General features: G+C 38.4%; 1 protein-coding gene across 1 annotated transcript in view; it reads right to left on the bottom strand.

Moving 5' to 3' along the window:
- LOC128652045 (TRAF family member-associated NF-kappa-B activator) overlaps positions 1–20,211 on the bottom strand; it is a 165,157-nt gene that overhangs the window by 76,525 nt on the left and 68,421 nt on the right. The window contains exon 2 of the mRNA XM_053705000.1: positions 18,779–18,902. Coding sequence (XP_053560975.1) covers positions 18,779–18,890 — 112 coding nt within the window. The 5' untranslated portion in view covers positions 18,891–18,902. The remainder of the gene's footprint in view (positions 1–18,778; positions 18,903–20,211) is intronic.

Raw genomic sequence — 20,211 nt, 5'->3', positions numbered from 1 at the left:
TATGAGGAAAAAATTGAAAAAAACACACTTTTTCTAACTTTGACCCTCAAAATCTCCTACACTTCAACAACTACCAAAAAACTCCCATGCTAAATAGTTTCTAAATTTTGTCCTGAGTTTAGAAATACTCAATGTTTACATGTTCTTTGCTTTTTTTGCAAGTTATAGGGCAATAAGTACAAGTAGCACTTTGCTATTTCCAAAAATTTTTAAAAAAATTAGCGATAGTTACATTGGAACACTGATATCTGTCAGGAATCCCTGATTAACCCTTCACATATATATATTTTTTAAAAGAACACAACCTAAGGTATTAAACATGGGGTATTTTGACTCTTTCCATGCAACTATTTTACCACCAATCTATGCCAAAGTTTGAAAAAAAAAAAAAGTGGTGATTTTTTGACAAAATAGCAATTCAAGAATACATTTACTGAGAACGTTAAGGGTTACTGCCAAATAACACCCCAATATGTCTTCAGCAGCATCTCCTGAGTACAGTGATACCACCCATGTATAGGTCTGTTGGGTTCTCTGGGGGCTAAAAGGCCTTATTTTTAGGGGGCGCATTCCAGTTTTTTAACTTGGAATTTTCACATCTGTCGTCATGCACCCATGTCCTATTTGGGACATTTCTGAAGCTGGATAATGCAAATTACCCCCATCAAACCATATATTTTTAAAAAGTAGACACCCTAGGGTATTTCAAATGCTAGTATTTTAACACTTTGCATGCACTAATTCAACCACCAGTCTTTGTCAAACTTTTGGGTAGTCATTTTGGTGTGTTATTTTTCACACGCATTGTACTTTAGGCATGGATTCTCAGTTCCTGTTATATGTTACTGACCAAAAACACCTCAATATGTGTTCAACAACAACTTCTGAGTACAGTGATACCACCCATGTATAGGTGTGTCGGGTTCTCTGGGGGCTAAAAGGCCTTAATTTTAGGGGGCGCATTCCAGTTTTTCAACTTGGAATTTTCACATCTGTCATCATGCACCCATGTCCTATTTGGGACATTTCTGAAGCCGGCCAATGTAAATTACCCCCATCAAACCATATATTTTTGAAAAGTAGACACCCTAGGGTATTTCAAATGCTGGTATTTTAACACTTTCCATGCACTAATTCAACCACTAGTCTTTGTCAAACTTTTAGGTAGTCATTTTTTTGCATTATTTTTCACACACATTGTACTTTAGGCATATATTCTCAGTCCCTGTTATGTGTTACTGCCAAAAAAAACCTCAATATGTATTCAACAACATCTCCTGATTACAGTGATACCACCCATGTATAGGTGTGTCGGGTTCTCTGGGGGCTAAAAGGCCTTAATTTTAGGGGGCGCATTCCAGTTTTTCAACTTGGAATTTTCACATCTGTCATCATGCACCCATGTCCTATTTGGGACATTTCTGAAGCCGGCCAATGTAAATTACCCCCATCAAACCATATATTTTTGAAAAGTAGACACCCTAGGGTATTTCAAATGCTGGTATTTTAACACTTTCCATGCACTAATTCAACCACTAGTCTTTGTCAAACTTTTAGGTAGTCATTTTTTTGCATTATTTTTCACACACATTGTACTTTAGGCATATATTCTCAGTCCCTGTTATGTGTTACTGCCAAAAAAAACCCTCAATATGTATTCAACAACATCTCCTGAGTACAGTGATACCACCCATGTATAGGTGTGTCGGGTTCTCTGGGGGCTAAAAGGCCTTAATTTTAGGGGGCGCATTCCAGTTTTTCAACTTGGAATTTTCACATCTGTCATCATGCACCCATGTCCTATTTGGGACATTTCTGAAGCCGGCCAATGTAAATTACCCCCATCAAACCATATATTTTTGAAAAGTAGACACCCTAGGGTATTTCAAATGCTGGTATTTTAACACTTTCCATGCACTAATTCAACCACTAGTCTTTGTCAAACTTTTAGGTAGTCATTTTTTTTCACACACATTGTACTTTAGGCATATATTCTCAGTCCCTGTTATGTGTTACTGCCAAAAAAAACCTCAATATGTATTCAACAACATCTCCTGAGTACAGTGATACCACCCATGTATAGGTGTGTCAGGTTCTCGTGGGGCTAAAAGGCCTTAATTTTAGGGGGCGCATTCCAGTTTTTCAACTTGGAATTTTCACATCTGTCATCATGCACCCATGTCCTATTTGGGACATTTCTGAAGCCGGCCAATGTAAATTACCCCCATCAACCATATATTTTTGAAAAGTAGACACCCTAGGGTATTTCAAATGCTTGTATTTTAACACTTTCCATGCACTAATTCAACCACTAGTCTTTGTCAAACTTTTAGGTAGTCATTTTTTTGCATTATTTTTCACACACATTGTAGTTTAGGCATATATTCTCAGTCCCTGTTATGTGTTACTGCCAAAAAAAACCTCAATATGTATTCAACAACATCTCCTGAGTACAGTGATACCACCCATGTATAGGTGTGTTGGGTTCTCTGGGGGCTAAAAGGCCTTAATTTTAGGGGGCACATTCCAGTTTTTCAATTTGGAATTTTCACATCTGTCATCATGCACCCATGTCCTATTTGGGACATTTCTGAAGCCGGGCAATGTAAATTACCCCCATCAAACCATATATTTTTGAAAAGTAGACACCCTAGGGTATTTCAAATGCTGGTATTTTAACACTTTCCATGCACTAATTCAACCACTAGTCTTTGTCAAACTTTTAGGTAGTCATTTTTTTGCATTATTTTTCACACACATTGTACTTTAGGCATATATTCTCAGTCCCTGTTATGTGTTACTGCCAAAAAAAAACCTCAATATGTATTCAACAACATCTCCTGAGTACAGTGATACCACCCATGTATAGGTGTGTCGGGTTCTCTGGGGGCTAAAAGGCCTTAATTTTAGGGGGCGCATTCCAGTTTTTCAACTTGGAATTTTCACATCTGTCATCATGCACCCATGTCCTATTTGGGACATTTCTGAAGCCGGCCAATGTAAATTACCCCCATCAAACCATATATTTTTGAAAAGTAGACACCCTAGGGTATTTCAAATGCTGGTATTTTAACACTTTCCATGCACTAATTCAACCACTAGTCTTTGTCAAACTTTTAGGTAGTCATTTTTTTGCATTATTTTTCACACACATTGTACTTTAGGCATATATTCTCAGTCCCTGTTATGTGTTACTGCCAAAAAAAACCTCAATATGTATTCAACAACATCTCCTGAGTACAGTGATACCACCCATGTATAGGTGTGTTGGGTTCTCTGGGGGCTAAAAGGCCTTATTTTTAGGGGGCGCATTCCAGTTTTTCAACTTGGAATTTTCATATCTGTCATCATGCACCCATGTCCTATTTGGGACATTTCTGAAGCCGGGCAATGTAAATTACCCCCATCAAACCATATATTTTTGAAAAGTAGACACCCTAGGGTATTTCAAATACTGGTATTTTAACACTTTCCATGACCTATTTCAACCACTAGTCTTTGTCAAACTTTTGGGTAGTCATTTTTGTTGTGTTATTTTTCACACACGTTGTACTTTAGGCATATATTCTCAGTCCCTGTTATGTGTTACTGCCAAAAAAAACCTCAATATGTATTCAACAACATCTCCTGAGTACAGTGATACCACCCATGTATAGGTGTGTTGGGTTCTCTGGGGGCTAAAAGGCCTTATTTTTAGGGGGCGCATTCCAGTTTTTCAACTTGGAATTTTCACATCCCATGCACCCATGTCCTATGTAGGACATTTCTGAAGCCGGCCAATGTAATTTACCCCCATCAAACCATATATTTTTGAAAAGTAGACACTCTAGGGTATTTCAAATGCTGGTATTTTAACACTTTCCATGCACTAATTCTTTGTCAAACTATTAGGCAGTCATTTTTTGTGTGTTATTTTTCACACACATTGTACTTTAGACATGAATTCTCAGCTCCTGTTATGTGTTACTGCCAAAGAAGACCCCAATATGTGTTCACCAACATCTCCTGAGTACAGTGATACCACCTATGCATAAGTTTCTTGGCTTGTTCGGGGGGTGTAATGCCAAATGTCCAAAATGTGTTTGTGATTTTTTTTTCACATTTAACATATTTTCTTTGCCTATTGTCTTTTTGGGGGTATTTTAACATACCCCAATTTATTTGTTTCCATGAATGTGCATATTTTTGAAATGTTGACACCCCAAGGTATTGTATATGGTGTGCTTTGATGCATTTGAAGTAACTGTTTTAGCTAAAAAAATTGGAGAAAGTGTATGGTGGCATTTTTTCAATTTTCATTTTTACACACACATTGCTTTTTGACTATGATTTAGGAGAGACTGTTGTAAGTTAGTGCAAAAAAATACTTCAGGTTGTTTTCTGCTAGGCACCCTGAGTACACCTATGCCCCCCATGCATAGGTTTGCCAGGATTTTGGGAAGGTTATGTTACAATTTTATGACTTGTGATTTTAGTTATTAAGTGAGAGTATTTCTTCTGATAGGCCTATCTTTAGTTTGGGGCCTATTGTAAACCCCACTTTTATTTATTGCCATGAATGTGCATATTTTTGAAATGTTGACACCCCAAGGTATTGTATATGGTGTGCTTTGATGGCTTTTTAAGCCAAAAAATTGGAGAAAGTGTATGGTGGCAATTTTTCAATTTTCATTTTTACACACACATTGCTTTTTGACTATGATTTAGGAGAGACTGTTGTAAGTTAGTGCAAAAAAAATAGTACAGGTTGTTTTCTGCAAGGCACCTTGAGAACACCTATGTCCCCCATGCATAGGTTTGACAGGGGTTTTTGTAAAAAAAAAAAAAAGAACAGCCCCATTTTAGAAAAAAAAATATATTAGTGAAATGTAAAAATCTGGCACATTAAAAGTAAAAAAATAACAACAAAAAATTTAACAGTAAACATAACAAAAAAAAATAACAGCAAATGTATTTATTTTTTAAAAATTGACCATTGTATGGTACCGCTTGAAGCAGTCCCCAATGCAGAGTCCAGGCTGTCCAGGGCAATCAGGACAGTGATATACAGTGTCCCTTCTCTGCCCCCTCTTGGTACAGACTCTGCATTTTTTTTGTGGTCTCTGCTTTGCGGCAGTAGGGGGGATTTTAAAAATAAAATGAGTAGCCCCAACTCTGCTCTCTCCCATCACCGCCCGGGGAGCAGGTGCATCATGGTACAAAATCCCCGAAATGATCTGGAGCTGAAATTGTAAAAAAGTCTGTTTCATTCCGGGGTTTGCTTTTTTGAACAACAAAAAAGCGTTGTGGGTTGCAATCTGCATTAGGTAAATTGCAACCTTTTTGTACCAGGCCCTTGTCTTCCGCATAATTAGGTAGGGCTGCAGCAGCTGATCTGCCAGATCAACCCCACCCATATGTCGGTTATAAGACTTGATGCACACTGGCTTCCTTATGATCTCAGCTCTGCCACGTACAGAGACCGCCACCGTCCTCTCTGTGTGGATGGTGGTAAGAAGGTATACATCCTTCTTGTCTCTGTACTTAAGTGCCAACAGCTCCTCTTGGCGCAGAGCTGAGGTCTCCCCCCTTCGTAGCCGGGTGCGTACAAGTTGTCCTGGGAAACCTTTGCGGTTCTTTTTAATAGTACCGCAAGCTACTGTATCAAAGCAATACAGTAGCTTGAACAAAAGGACACTTGTATAAAAATTGTCTAAGTACAAGTGATACCCTTTGTTCATTAGGGGTAATATCAGGTCCCAGACAATCTTGCCAGTGGTTCCCATATGTTCTGGGCAACCTGGAGGGTCAAGGTGGCTATCCTTTCCCTCATACACCCGGAAGGCCTGAGTATACCCAGTCTCGCTCTCACAGAGCTTATACTTCTTTACCCCATACCTGGAGCCTTGGAAAGAATATACTGCTTGAATCCCAGCCTTCCCTTATACTTCATCAGGGATTCATCAACGCATATATTCCTTCCAGGTGTATAAGCCTCTGCAAACCTGGCAGAAAAGTGGGTAATCAGGGGGCAGATTTTATACAGCCTGTCAAATTGGGAATGCTCCCTAGGGGGGCACAGGCTGTTGTCGCTGAAGTGCATGAAATGAAGAATCATTTCATATCTCTGCCTCGACATACTCTGGGAGAAAATGGGGGTAGAGCAGATGGGGCTACTGCTCCAGTAGGAGCGAACGGAGGGTTTCTTTATGATGCCCATCAGCATAGCTAATGCCCAGAATTTTTTAAATTCTGGCACATTGATGGGGGCCCATTGCTGCTTTGCCAAATATGTTTCAGAATTTGCAGCACGGTACTGATGGGCATATAAATTAGTTTGGGCGACAATGTTCCCCAATACATCATCACCCAGAAACACCTCCAGAAACTGTTGGGGGCTAAAACCTGCCACATCTATATTTATGCCAGCATTTGCTGTGAAGGGTGGGATATCTGGCCTCTGGAGATGAGGCGTTACCCACTCTTCAGTGGCAATGGCAGCAACACGCCTCCTTCTAGCAGGGGGGCTGGCAGGGGGGCTAGCAGGGGGGCTGGCAGGGGGGCTAGCAGCCACAGATACATCACTATCAGTTGAGACTGCATCTAATGATGTATCTGAGCATATGGCAGGGTCAAAATTGGGGTCTGAGTCAGACATAGAGGCATCTGACTCTGACGCAAGGATGGCATATGCCTCCTCAGCACTATATGTTTTCTTTGACATTATTGTATCTGTCACAGAAAACCAAAATTAATTAATTAACTAAATGGCCTTTGGGTTTTTTAAAAAAAAGTACAGCTATGATAATGCCAGTGATTTATAGCGATCACTGGCAAGCTAGGGGTTAAATACTCTTTAAATTAAATTAAATTAGCTAAATGGCTCTGAAAGGAGCCTTTGGGTTTTTAAAAAATTACAACAACAAAAATTAACCCCTAAAAAAATGCACAGACAGCAAAAAAGTACAGCTATGCTAATGCCAGTGATTTATAGCGATCACTGGCAAGCTAGGGGTTAAATACTCTTTAAATTAAATTAAATTAACTAAATGGCCTTTGGGTTTTTTAAAAAAAAAAGTACAGCTATGCTAATGCCAGTGATTTATAGCGATCACTGGCAAGCTAGGGGTTAAATACTCTTTAAATTAAATTAAATTAGCTAAATGGCTCTGAAAGGAGCCTTTGGGTTTTTAAAAAATTACAACAACAAAAATTAACCCCTAAAAAAATGCACAGACAGCAAAAAAGTACAGCTATGCTAATGCCAGTGATTTATAGCGATCACTGGCAAGCTAGGGGTTAAATACTATTTAAATTAAATTAAATTAGCTAAATGGCTCTGAAAGGAGCGTTTGGGTTTTTAAAAAATTACAACAACAAAAATGAACCCCTAAAAAATGCACAGACAGCAAAAAAGTACAGCTATGCTAATGCCAGTGATGTATAGCGATCACTGGCAAGCTAGGGGTTAAATAGTCTTTAAATTAAATTAGCTAAATGGCTCTGAAAGGAGCCTTTGGGTTTTTAAAAAAAAATACAACAACAAAAATTAACCCCTAAAAAAATGCACAGACAGCAAAAAAAAGTGCAGCTGTGCTACTGCCAGTGATTTATAGTGATCACTGGCAAGCTAGGGGTTAATGGCTCTGAAAAGAGCCTTTGGATTTTAAATTTTTTAACAAATAAAAGAAATAAATCTCTCTCTGCTAAAATACAGGTCTCTCTCTCTCTCCAACAAAATAGCAAGTGAGGAGAGGGAGGGAGATCCACACTGATCAGAGTCAATATTTACAAATATTGACCTGATCAGACAAATGGGAGATTTTATTATTATTATTTTTTTTTTTTGTAAGAAGGCTCAGATTGGGTGACCCTAGCTTGCCCCTATGGTGAGACAGGCTAGGGACACCCCCAGAGGCCCCATGATGCACTGGGCATCGCCATTTTGGAAGCCTCATGGGGGAGGGGGGGGGCTATATGTGGGGGCTTTTTTATTTTATATTTTATTTTTTCCCCCATTTTTAATTTTATTTATACACTAACTAAGTGCCTCGACCCACCGAGGCACTTAGCACACTAGCAGAGCATCGGAAGCGTGTCCGATCGCTTCCGATGCTCTGCTGCACTGCCGGGCTCCACGTGGAGCAAAACCGGAAGTGATCACTCAAGGGGGAGTGATCAATCCGGTCCCGGCACTCTGTAACAGCACTGCAGGGATGCCTAGACATCGAGGCATCCCTGCAGTACTGTAATAGTGCCTGGAAGCGATCTTGATCGCTTCCAGCACTCACTTTAGCCGAGGACGTGCAGGGTACGTCGTCAGGCGTTAACTGCCTTTTTTTTTCAGACGTACCCTGCACGTCCTCGGTCACTAAGGGGTTAAAAATAATGTATTAGATGTTACTTATGACAATTTTGAGAGGGGCCTGGAACCTATCTCCCTCACTTCCCATTGACTTACATTATAAACTGGGTTTCAATTTACAAAGGTTTCGATTTACAACCATTCCTTCTGGAACCTAACCCCGGCGTAAACTGAGGGCTACCTGTAGTGTATTTGTAGCAGTGGATTTTCTGTATAAATCAGTCCTGACCTGACCATTAGGTTTTTTGAAAATTAACAAGTCAAGACAAGGTACTTCTTTTTGACTTGTATGATATGTCAATTTTATATTTAAATAATTGGTATTAAGTTCTTTCAGAAATTCATCTAGCTTCTCTTTAGGGCCCTCCCAGATGAATATGATGTCATCTATATTTCTCAACCACATTGGGATGTGTTGTGAGTATTCATCATCATTCGTTATCAGAAAATAGAATGGTCTGCTCCCACCAACCTAGGAATAAATTCACATAGGTTGGTGCGCACGCTGTACCCATTGCTGTCCCTCGAATTTGTAAATAGTATCTATTGTTAAACACAAAGAAGTTTTGTGTTTTACATATATATGTATGTGTATATATATATATATATATATATATATATATATATATATATATATATATCTATATGTGTGTACATATCTATTTATGTATTTATGAGTATATATGTATTTACAGACAAATATACACATATAAACACATATATATATATATATATATATATATATATATATATATATATATATATATATATATGTATACATATATAGACATATATATGTGTATTAGAACCTTTTGTCGTTAAGTAGATGAAAACGTGTAAAACATATTTATGCAATATTCATATTTATTTAAATTCTTAACTATGCGGACAGACATCGCCTAAAATCAACCTGATCCAATACGATCGGGTTGATTGACACCTTCTGCTGGCGGCCAATAGAATGCCAGCTCAATTCTATTGGCTGATTGGATTAGCCAATAGGATTGAACTTCAATCCTATTGGCTGATTGCATCAGCCAATAGGATTTTTTCTACCTTAATTCCGATTGGCTGATAGAATTCTATCAGTCAATCGGAATTGAAGGGACGCCATCTTGGATGACGTCATTTAAAGGAACCTTCATTCAGTGTTAGCCGTCGGATGAAGAGGATGCTCCGCGTCGGATGTCTTGAAGATGGACCCGCTCTGCGTCGGATGGATGAAGATAGAAGATGCCGTCTGGTTGAAGACTTCTGCCTGTCTGGAGGACCACTTCTGTCCGGCTTGGATGAAGACTTCTCCCGGCTTCGTTGAGTACTTCGGCCCGGTTGGATGAAGACTTCTCCCGGTAAGTTGATCTTCAAGGGGTTAGTGTTAGGTTTTTTTAAGGGGGTATTGGGTGGGTTTTAGAGTAGGGTTGGTTGTGTGGGTGGTGGGTTTTAATGTTGAGGGATTTGTAATTTTTTTACAGGTAAAAGAGCTGATTACTTTGGGGCAATGTCCCGCAAAAGGCCCTTTTAAGGGCTATTTGTAATTTAGTGTAGGGTAGAGCTTTTTTTTATTTTGGGGGGGCTTTTTTATTTTGTTAGGGGGATTAGATTAGGTGTAAGTAGTTTAAACATCTTGTAATTTGTTTATTATTTTCTGTAATTTAGTGTTTTTTTTTTTGTACTTTAGATAATTTAATTGTATTTAATTGTATTTAATTTAGGGAAATAATTTAATTATAGTGTAGTGTTAGGTGTTAGAGTAACTTAGGTTAGGTTTTATTTTACAGGTCAATCTTTATTTATTTTAGCTAGGTAGTTTATTAAATAGTTAATAACTATTTAGTAACTATTCTACCTAGTTAAAATAAATACAAACTTGCCTGTAAAATAAAAAAAAACCTAAGCTAGCTTAGGGTTTATTTTATAGGTAATTATTTAGTTTTAAATAGGAATAATTTAGTTAATGATAGGAATTTTATTTAGATTTAAGTTAGGGGGGTTAGGGTTATACTTAGGTTTAGGGGTTAATAAATTTAGAATAGTGGCGGCAACGTTGGGGGCAGCAGATTAGGGGTTAATAAATATAATGTAGGTGTCGGCGATGTTTGGGGCAGCAGATTAGGGGTTAATAGTTATAATGTAGGTGTCGGCGATGTCGGGGGCGGCAGATTAGGGGTTAATAAGTATAATGTAGGTGTCGGCGATGTTGGGCGGCAGATTAGGGGTTAATAATTATAATGTAGGTGTCGGCGATGTCGGGGGCGGCAGATTAGGGGTTTATAAGTGTAAGATTAGGGGTGTTTAGACTCGGGGTTCATGTTAGGGTGTTAGGTGTAGACATAAATTTTATTTTCCCTTAGGAATCAATGGGGCTGCGTTACTGAGTTTTACGCTGATTTTTTACAGGTGTTAGACTTTTTTTCAGCCGGCTCTCCCCGGCTATGGGGAAATCGTGCACAAGCTCCCACAACCAGCTCACCGCTAACGTAAGCAGTGCTGGTATTGGCGTGAGATGTGGAGCAAACTTTTGCTCAATGCTCCCTTTTTGTCTGTTAACGCCGGGTTTGTAAAAACCCGTAATACCAGCGCTGTCTGTAAGTGAGCGGTGAGCATAAACTGCTCGTTAACACCGCACAGCTTCTAACGCAAAACTCGTAATCTAGGTGAATGTTTTTATTTCTTCAGTATAAACGTATATTTGTTTTAAAAATTAAACATTATCTTGCTCCAATAAACCCTAGTGTGTTCCTAAATCCAGTGTTTAAATGTAAGTCACAATTCAAACATAATTTAAATTCAACAAGCACTCTAGCTTGCTCTGCCTGGCTTTCTTCCCATTTTTAAAGATTTAAGTGCTTTCTGAAACCTTATGTGTTCCTTCACATTTACATGACCAATCACCATACTGCTCTTTAATAAACTTATAGATGTTACTTCTCATATTTGGTGAAACTATAAATCGTTCTTCAAGCCTGGATAAGCATCTTACCTTTCAGTCAAATTCCCCCATTAACCTCTAGACTGTCAGCCCCTTAACCTCTAGACTGTCAGCCCCTTAACCTCTAGACTGTCAGCTCTTTAACCTCTAGACTGTCAGCTCTTTAACCTCTAGACTCTCAGCCCCTTAACCTCTAGACTGTCAGCCCCTTAACCTCTAGACTGTCAGCTCTTTAACCTCTAGACTGTCAGCTCTTTAACCTCTAGACTCTCAGCCCCTTAACCTCTAGACTGTCAGCTCTTTAACCTCTAGACTGTTAGCCCCTTAACCTCTATACTGTCAGCCCCTTAACCTCTAGACTGTTAGCCCCTTAACCTCTAGACTGTCAGCCACTTAACAACTAGACTGTCAGCCCCTTAACAACTAGACTGTCAGCCCCTTAACCTCTAGACTGTCAGCTCTTTAACCTCTAGACTCTCAGCCCCGTAACCTCTAGACTGTCAGCCCCTTAACCTCTAGACTGTCAGCTCTTTAACCTCTAGACTCTCAGCTCTTTAACCTCTAGACTGTCAGCCCCTTAACCTCTAGACTGTTATCCCCTTAACCTCTAGACTGTCAGCCCCTTAACCTCTAGACTGTCAGCCCCTTAAACTCTAGACTGTCAGCTCTTTAACCTCTAGACTGTCAGCCCCTTAACCTCTAGACTGTCAACCCCTTAACCTCTAGACTGTCAGCCCCTTAACCTCTAGACTGTCAGCTCTTTAGCCTCTAGACTGTCAGCTCTTTAACCTCTAGACGGTCAGCCCTTTAACCTCTAGACTGTCAGCCCCTTAACCTCTAGACTGTCAGCTCTTTAAAGTATGGCCCCCCTCCTCTGATGTATTTATAAGTGTCATATCTGAATTGTAACATTATGTACTCAGTATTCAGTACCATGGAAAATGTTAACTTTGCAAATAATTGACAATAATAACAATGTTCATACAAATATTGTACATATACAATAACATATTACACAGTCAAGGTTCAGTTTATGAAACAATCAGCATCCAGCTTCTTAAATCTATGAGGTGCTAAGATAAAGAAGCTAGACGATCCCAATCTGTCAGCTGAGGTCTTTTTGTCTCTTTTTCTGTCAAAAAACCCACTTTCCGTTTTGAATCGATCACACTAGCGCATTTTAAGCTCTTTCCCACATCTATGAACTTTTTTTGTCTCCTTGCTAAAAGCCCTAGTTTTTCTATGGGACAAAAAAAGAACTCACCAATCCCAATCCATTTTCAAGTGGCTTTTTAACACTTTTACTAGGCCAGTTTTGACTTGATAAATCTGTGAAATGGCAGTTTGGACATCTTTTCAACTATTTCAAGACTATTATCTTGCACATATGTAAATCCCTCTGAAATGGCTACAGGAGACATTGTAGTGGTTTGTAAGATCTAAGTTTTGTGAACATATTGCATTGTTGGCTGAGTTCAGCAGTATGTTCTAGAATTTGCTGGTCCCTGATCTGCCTGAATTAATGATAACCTAGTTTGAGTACTCTATAGGCACCTGGGTACTTTGTTAACGCTCCTTAATAAAGTATGTTTCCCATCATTGTATATATCACTTACTTGTTTTATATTATGTGGTTTATGCTACATCCAGGTAATTTATGCCATATCCTTGCCTTATCTAATAGTTTATCTTTTGCAGAGAGTCACTGTTATTGCAATATGCTATGTTTAATCTATATCACTATAATAAATGAATGTGCTGGCACAGTAGGTGCTGCTATGTTCCATTATCTTGAAACTGAATTGGTTTATTTATAGCTGGTTTATTTATAAGTATACAACAACTGTTACAGCTTTAAAATCTTCTGTTCTCTGTTAGTTTTGTTCTTTCATAAAAAAACTGTGAGTATAATCACCATAGACCTTTACATTTATGTCTAATGTATCTGTATAATATCTGTACAATAAATTAAAGGGACAGTAAAGTGAAAATTAAACGTTCATGATTCAGATGGAGCGTGCAATTTTTGTTGTTTGCTTTTTTGCTCAGCACACTTAAAGGGACATGAAACCCAATTTTTTTCTTTCGTGATTTAGAAAGAGCATGCCATTTTAAACAACTTTCTAATTTACTTCTATTATCTAATGTTCTTCATTCTCTTGATATCACTTGCTGAAAAGCATATCTAGATATGCTCAGTAGCTGCTGATTGGTTGCTGCACATAAAGGCCTTGTGTGATTGGCTTACACATGTGCATTACTATTTCTTCAACAAAGGATATCTAAAGAATTGAGCAAATTAGATAATAGAAGTAAATTGGAAAGTTGTTTACAATTGCATGCCCTATCTGAATCATGAAACTTTAATTTTGACTAGACTGACCCTTTAACATTTGCATTGTAGATAAAGGACAATTTAACAGTCTAAGACTGCCCTATCTTGGATTACCAGAGGTGGAGTTGAGACCTATAGCTGGCTGCCACCTAAGCAGGGGTCCAGACCAGAATGCAAGTGGAAAAGATGTAGCAAGAATGATACCATCTGAATAAGCACACTCTTGTTATGTTATTTCTGGTATCTATATGTTTAGATGAGAAGAATCATTTTAGATAATCGTCGGATTATCAGCAACCTTCACACAGATACTGGTATTGCGACCTTACATGGTCACTGCCCAGACACAGCCTCAAACAAACACCTTTCAAACTTACTTCTATTTTCAAATTTGCATAATATTTTTGGTATTTTTTTAAGAGTACAGGCAGTCCTCGGGTTACAGACATCCGACTTAAGTACAACTCGTACTTACATACAGAGAAAAAAGAGCTTTATCGACAATCCTTTTTTCCAGGATAATCCAAAATACTGAAAATCCAATTGTCACAAGGATAGAAAGTGATGTGAAATTTTCTGAAAAGGGGCACAGATAGCACAACAAACTTTATCCTATGCTATCCAAAACAAAACAAAAATGTTTGGCTAGAGTTTCACCTAAAAAAAGTGCCTGTTCCAACTTACATACAAATTCAACGTAAGAACAAACCTAAAGTCCCTATCTTGTACGTAACCCGGGGACTGCCTGTATATCTCTCTCTATAAAGAGGGAAAGACAGAAGTCACAAGGTGTTTATGTTTTTTTAACAGATTATATTGAACACTACACTGACATTTGCAAAATTGGATGCAAACATTTTCAATTACTGACACCAGATGATAAATTAAGTAGTCAGGTGCTTTCATAGAAGAAATTGGCAAACTGTTATCTCATTTAAGGGCCAGAATAGGTGTCTCCAGTTTACGGGTCACATTTAAAAGGATGTTTCGATATGAGAGTAGCAGTTTCCAACTACGCCGTGACAGGTAGTGGTTTCATATCTATAGTTACAAATGAGACTTTCCATATTGAGATTGTCTCCATTGAACTTCCCCTTTTGTGATTTATTTACTCGAGTGCGATCTTTGAAAATTACCTTATGTAGGACTGTTAAATCTAGAAGGCCAGATTACGAGTTTTGCGTTATGGCTCATAACAATGCTTTTTCGCTACCGCTGCTATTACGAGTCTTGTAGGTATAGCTGTACCGCACACCTTTTTGGCCGTAATGCAATGTAACTACCGCACCTTTCAAAAAGTCCTTTTTCAATGGGACTTCCATAGTGCCGGTATTACGAGTTTTGCCTGGGAGGCCAAAAAGTCAGCGGTACAGCCTATACCAACAAGATTCGTTCCGCCAAGTCAGTAGTTATGGGTTTTGCGCTACAAAGCTGTAGCATAAAACTCATAATTAAAGTGTTACAAAGTACATTAACACCCATAAACTACCTATTAACCCCTAAACCGAGGCCCTCCCGTATTGCAAACACTAAAATAAACTTATTAACCCCTAATCTGCCACTCCAGACATCGCCGCCACTATAATAGACATATTAACCCCTAAACCGCCGCACTCCAGCATCGCAAAAACACTAGTTAAATATTATTAACCCCTAATCTGCAGCCCCCAACGTCGCCGCCACAATACTAAAGTTATTAACCCCTAAACCTAACCCTAAGTCTAACCCTAACACCCCTAACTTTAATATAATTAAAATCTAAATAAAAATTACTATCATTACCTAACTAATTCCTATTTAAAACTAAATACAAACTTACCTGTAAAATAAACACTAAGCTAGCTACAATATAACTAATAGATACATTTTAGCTATCTTAGGTTTTATTTTTATTTCACAGCGAAGTTTGTATTTATTTTAACTAGGTAGACTAGTTAGTAAATAGTTATTAACTATTTACTAACTACCTAGTTAAAATAAATACAAATTAACATGTAAAATAAAACCTAATCTGAGTTACACTAAAATTAAATACATTACATTAATTAAATACAATTAACTTAATTACAAAAAAATAAATAAACACTAAATTACACAAAATAAAAATGAAATGATCAAATATTTAAACTAATTACACCTAATCTAATAGCCCTATCAAAATAAAAAAGCCCCCCCAAAATAAAAAAACCCTAGCCTAAACTAAACTGCCAATAGCCCTTAAAAGGGCCTTTTTGCGGGGCATTGCCCCAAAGAAATCAGCTCTTTTACCTGTAAAAAACAAATACAGACAACCCCCCCAACAGTAAAACCCACCACCCACACAACCAAACCCCCCAAATAAAATCCTATCTAAAAAACCTAAGCTCCCCATTGCCCTGAAAAGGGCATTTGGATGGGCATTGCCCTTAAAAGGGCATTTAGCTCTTTTTCTGTGCCCAAACCCCTAATCTAAAAATAAAAACCACCCAATAAACCCTTAATAAAACCTAACACTAACCCCCGAAGATCCACTTACAGTTTTTGAAGACCAGACATCCATCCTCATCAAGCCTGGAGAAGTCTTCATCCAAGCGGCAAGAAGTCCTCAACGAAGCTGGGAGAAGTCTTCATCCAAGCGGCAAGAAGTCGTCCTCCAGGCGTGCAGAAGTCTTCATCCAGACAGCATCTTCTATCTTCATCCTTCCGACATGGAGCGGGTCCATCTTCAAGACATCCGGCACGGAGCATCCTCTTCTTTCGACTCCTCTTGAAGAATGAAGCTTCCTTTAAATGACATCCAAGATGGCATCTCTTGAATTCCTGACTGATAGAATTCTATCAGCCAATCGGAATTAAAGGTGAAAAAATCCTATTGGCTGATGCAAGCAGCCAATAGGATTGAGCTTCAATCCTATTGGCTGATCTAATCAGCCAATAGGATTGAGCTTGCATTCTACTGGCTGAGGGGAAATCGTGCACGAGCACGTAAAACCAGCTCAAAGCAGCGTTGGTATTTGTGTGCGGTATGGAGCTCAACGCAAGGTGAAAAACCTGTAATAGCAGCGCTATTAAAGGTGAGTGGTGGAAATAACATGCAAGTTATTACCGAGCCGCTCATAACGCAAAACTCGTAATCTGGCCGACAATTAGGGAACATCTTTGGAGTATTAGAATTGGCACCTCTAACACTCCTGTCATGCAATATTTTGTATAGGTTCATGAAAAGTGCACTGACAGCTTTAAATGGTTGGCCATTGAAAAAGTGGTTATACATAGGAGAGGGAGAGACATGTTTAAGTGCCTCAGTATGAGGGAAATATTCTGGATATTCAGATTGATCTCTACAGTATGATATTAGAAATTACTGGCAGTACTACAAGTGATGAGTTAAATGTTACACTCAAGGCTGTAAAATGTCTAGAAGTGTATTATGTGAGGGATTTATTACACCCACACTATCTGACATGCCCCCTAGACTTGAGCAATTAAAAATAACTTTGGACTTGTAATATGAGCGCAGAAATCACTACTGATTGCTCTCGAACGATACTAACAGACAATAGAACTAACATTTTTTAACCTCCTCTTATAAAATTAAAAATTTAATTCTGATTTTAATGTAATTTGAATGTTATTTTAGGGGGAAAAACTTGATCAAACTTGTTATATAGTAATCATCAACAGTGATTTAATTAGCTATCAGATTTTATATTTCCATCTGACCACTTACATGTGCCTGTTTCTTATAGTTTTTAAGTCTATTCAATCCAAGCATGAAAGAACAGATTTTCTTGTTAAACCGCATTCATAATTTAGGGGGGTTAACTAATTCCACCTAGGGCACCTGATTAATTTTTATGCCATAGGAGGTAAAAGCCATGATGTTACTTTTTTCCACTGCAACCTTACAGATACCCAATGGGGGCCCATATTTGTTATATTGTAAAAAGTATCCTGCAAAATACACATTCTAAACACATTGTATTGACTAATTCATTAACAAAAGGATATGACACATTAAAGGGATAGAAAGGTCAACATTAAAATCTGCAAGAGTGCATTTCAATTTGAAATAGTAGCAATCTAGGAATATACTTCCTTCAACAGAAATACTTTTCAGCCATTTACCTACATATGCTGCGAGGGCCTGTGCACCAGTATTTAAACACCTTTATAGAGAGTCAGTAGTGGTGTGTAGTACATTTGTCAATATTTAATTTGGGCCAGATTACAAGTAGAGCGGTAACAGTTACACGTGAGCGATGAGGGGTTTATCACGGTTGTTTGCACTTGTCGGGCTTACCGCTGGTATTACAAGTTGAAAGTAAATGTGATGGCTTGAGCACAATCACGATTAGCACTACCTCAGAGCTCTGGTTAGCTGTTTCACGAAACAAAAAAGTGTCACAAAACACTTAAAAAATACATTACATATTACACTTACACCTGCATTATGCATTTTGTCCCTCCCACTCAGGGCTGGATTCAGGACTCGTCAGGCGAAGGGGTGTAACGCAGGATATCTGATGTATATCTTACTGCTGACTCTCTGAGAAGATGTGTTCTTTGAATACTGGTGCATGGGCCCTGAAAGCATATGTATGTATGCTTAAAAACAGTAATAACTTTAACTAGAAGCATTTTTCCTAATCGTATTATGTTGCAAAAATCCTTGTATTTCATTTGTAATTGAAATACACACAAGTCCATTTCAAATTTTACCTTTGTATAAGAGTTTAAGGGGTCAATTTATTATAGTACGAGCAGACATGATACAAAGTAGCATATTATGTCTGCTGCACATTGATAAATGCTGAGAGCATTCACTGTCGGCATTAATCATTGCACCAACAGTTCTTGTGAACTGCTGGTGCAATGCCACCACCTACAGATTCGCTAGCAGGGGGTGTCAATCAACCCGATAGTGTTCGATCGGGTTGATTTCTGTCTCCCACCTCAGAGCAGGCGGACAAGTTATGGAGCAGCGGTTTTTAGACCGCAGCTTCATAACTTCTGTTTCCAGCGAGCCTGTAGGCTCCCCGGAAACATGGGGCATCAAGCTCCATACAGAACTTGATAAATATGCCCCTAAGGTTTCAATTGCCATTGTTTCCTGATTTTATTATCAATATTGTTGTTAAAATGAACTGTTTTTCTACAGATGTAATGTTGTTATAGTAAATATACTCACTGTTAGAAATTCCTTTTTGTTCAAGCAGTTTCTGGAGAAGTTCAGCCTGTTTTCTGCATTTCGCTTGCAAGACCTGGAATTCTTGGTAGAGTAATATAAAAGCTTCTTCCATTACCCAAGCTACCTAGAGGTGAGTGAACAAAACCATGGAAATCAAAAACAATCTAAACAATTTACAGCACTCTTCCTCAGAAACACTTCCTATGCTATGCTTATGAAATCATATTATTAACGTGGTGTAGAGGGTGCTAAGGCAACTTGCAATGTGTAGTTATATAGAGTTTACTCGATACGGGCGATTTATCAAGCTGAGGCAGACAGGGGCACACATACGCACCCCTGACCGCCGCAGCTCGCCTCCGGCAAGCTGAATTCCCCTGGTGGAATTCAGCATTGCACACAAGCACTATTTTGCGCTTGCGTGCAATCCTGCCCCCTGCCGGCGCACAGCCAATCACGCACGGGCAGGAGCTGTCATTCTCCCGGGTCAGAATATACCAGGGAGATTGAAATTCGCCACGTTAGAGGTGGCAAAAGGTTAGGAAAGCATCAGTCTGATGACCGCTGCTTGTTAAATACGGCATGCAAGTTATCTTGCGAGAACCTGCAGTCATATGGGTCGAAGGGCTTGCGAAGCCTTTGATAAATCGACCCCTAAATATTGTAGCCCTCTTGATTTTAATAGTAATCTATATTAAATTGTCCTTATAAAGCTCAAACCTGTTAAGAATTATGAAGTCATATATTTTGGGCCAGATTACAAGTGGAACTGTGGAACGCAAAATATCACTTTTGCGAGGGCGATATTTGCGCTCCACTTAGTAATACCATTGCACACAAATGTGTGCTGTACACATGTGAACGCGACCTCGTGTTTGTATTGTACGGAAGCTTTGCGCTCACAAGAGCGTGCTTCCATAAGATCCAATGGGAGCCTCATTCTCATATCGAGACACAGCATAAGAAAATAGCGCATCGAAGGGGGGTTAGTCACACAGCTATGGGCAGCAAATGTTAAATATATATATATATATACTTATATACATACATGTTTATGTGTTTATATGTGTATATACACATTAACACAAATATATATGTATATAAGCCTATACATATATATTTACAGGGAACACACAGTTCCTTATAGACCGCAATTTGGGGTTAAAAACAGGTGAGGGCAGCTGTGTATATTTCAAGATATATATATATATATATATTCCTGACCTTTAAGTGTGGTTCTCGTATTTGTTTGTGATTTTTGCACAATTTATATTGCACTATGAAATGAGTGGAAATAAGGAAGGTGTGACTACAAGAGGTTAAAAAACAAAATATTTAATTGTTTCAATAAAAAACAGGGATATATTCTGACTGGATAACAAATTAATGGTAAAGAGCTCTATTACCTTTTGAAAATAAAATTACTAAAATGT

The sequence above is a fragment of the Bombina bombina genome, chromosome 3, assembly GCF_027579735.1.
Source record: "Bombina bombina isolate aBomBom1 chromosome 3, aBomBom1.pri, whole genome shotgun sequence".
Lineage (NCBI taxonomy): Eukaryota > Metazoa > Chordata > Amphibia > Anura > Bombinatoridae > Bombina > Bombina bombina.
Note: the sequence above shows the minus strand (reverse complement) of the source record. Positions and strands in the feature narration are given on the sequence as shown.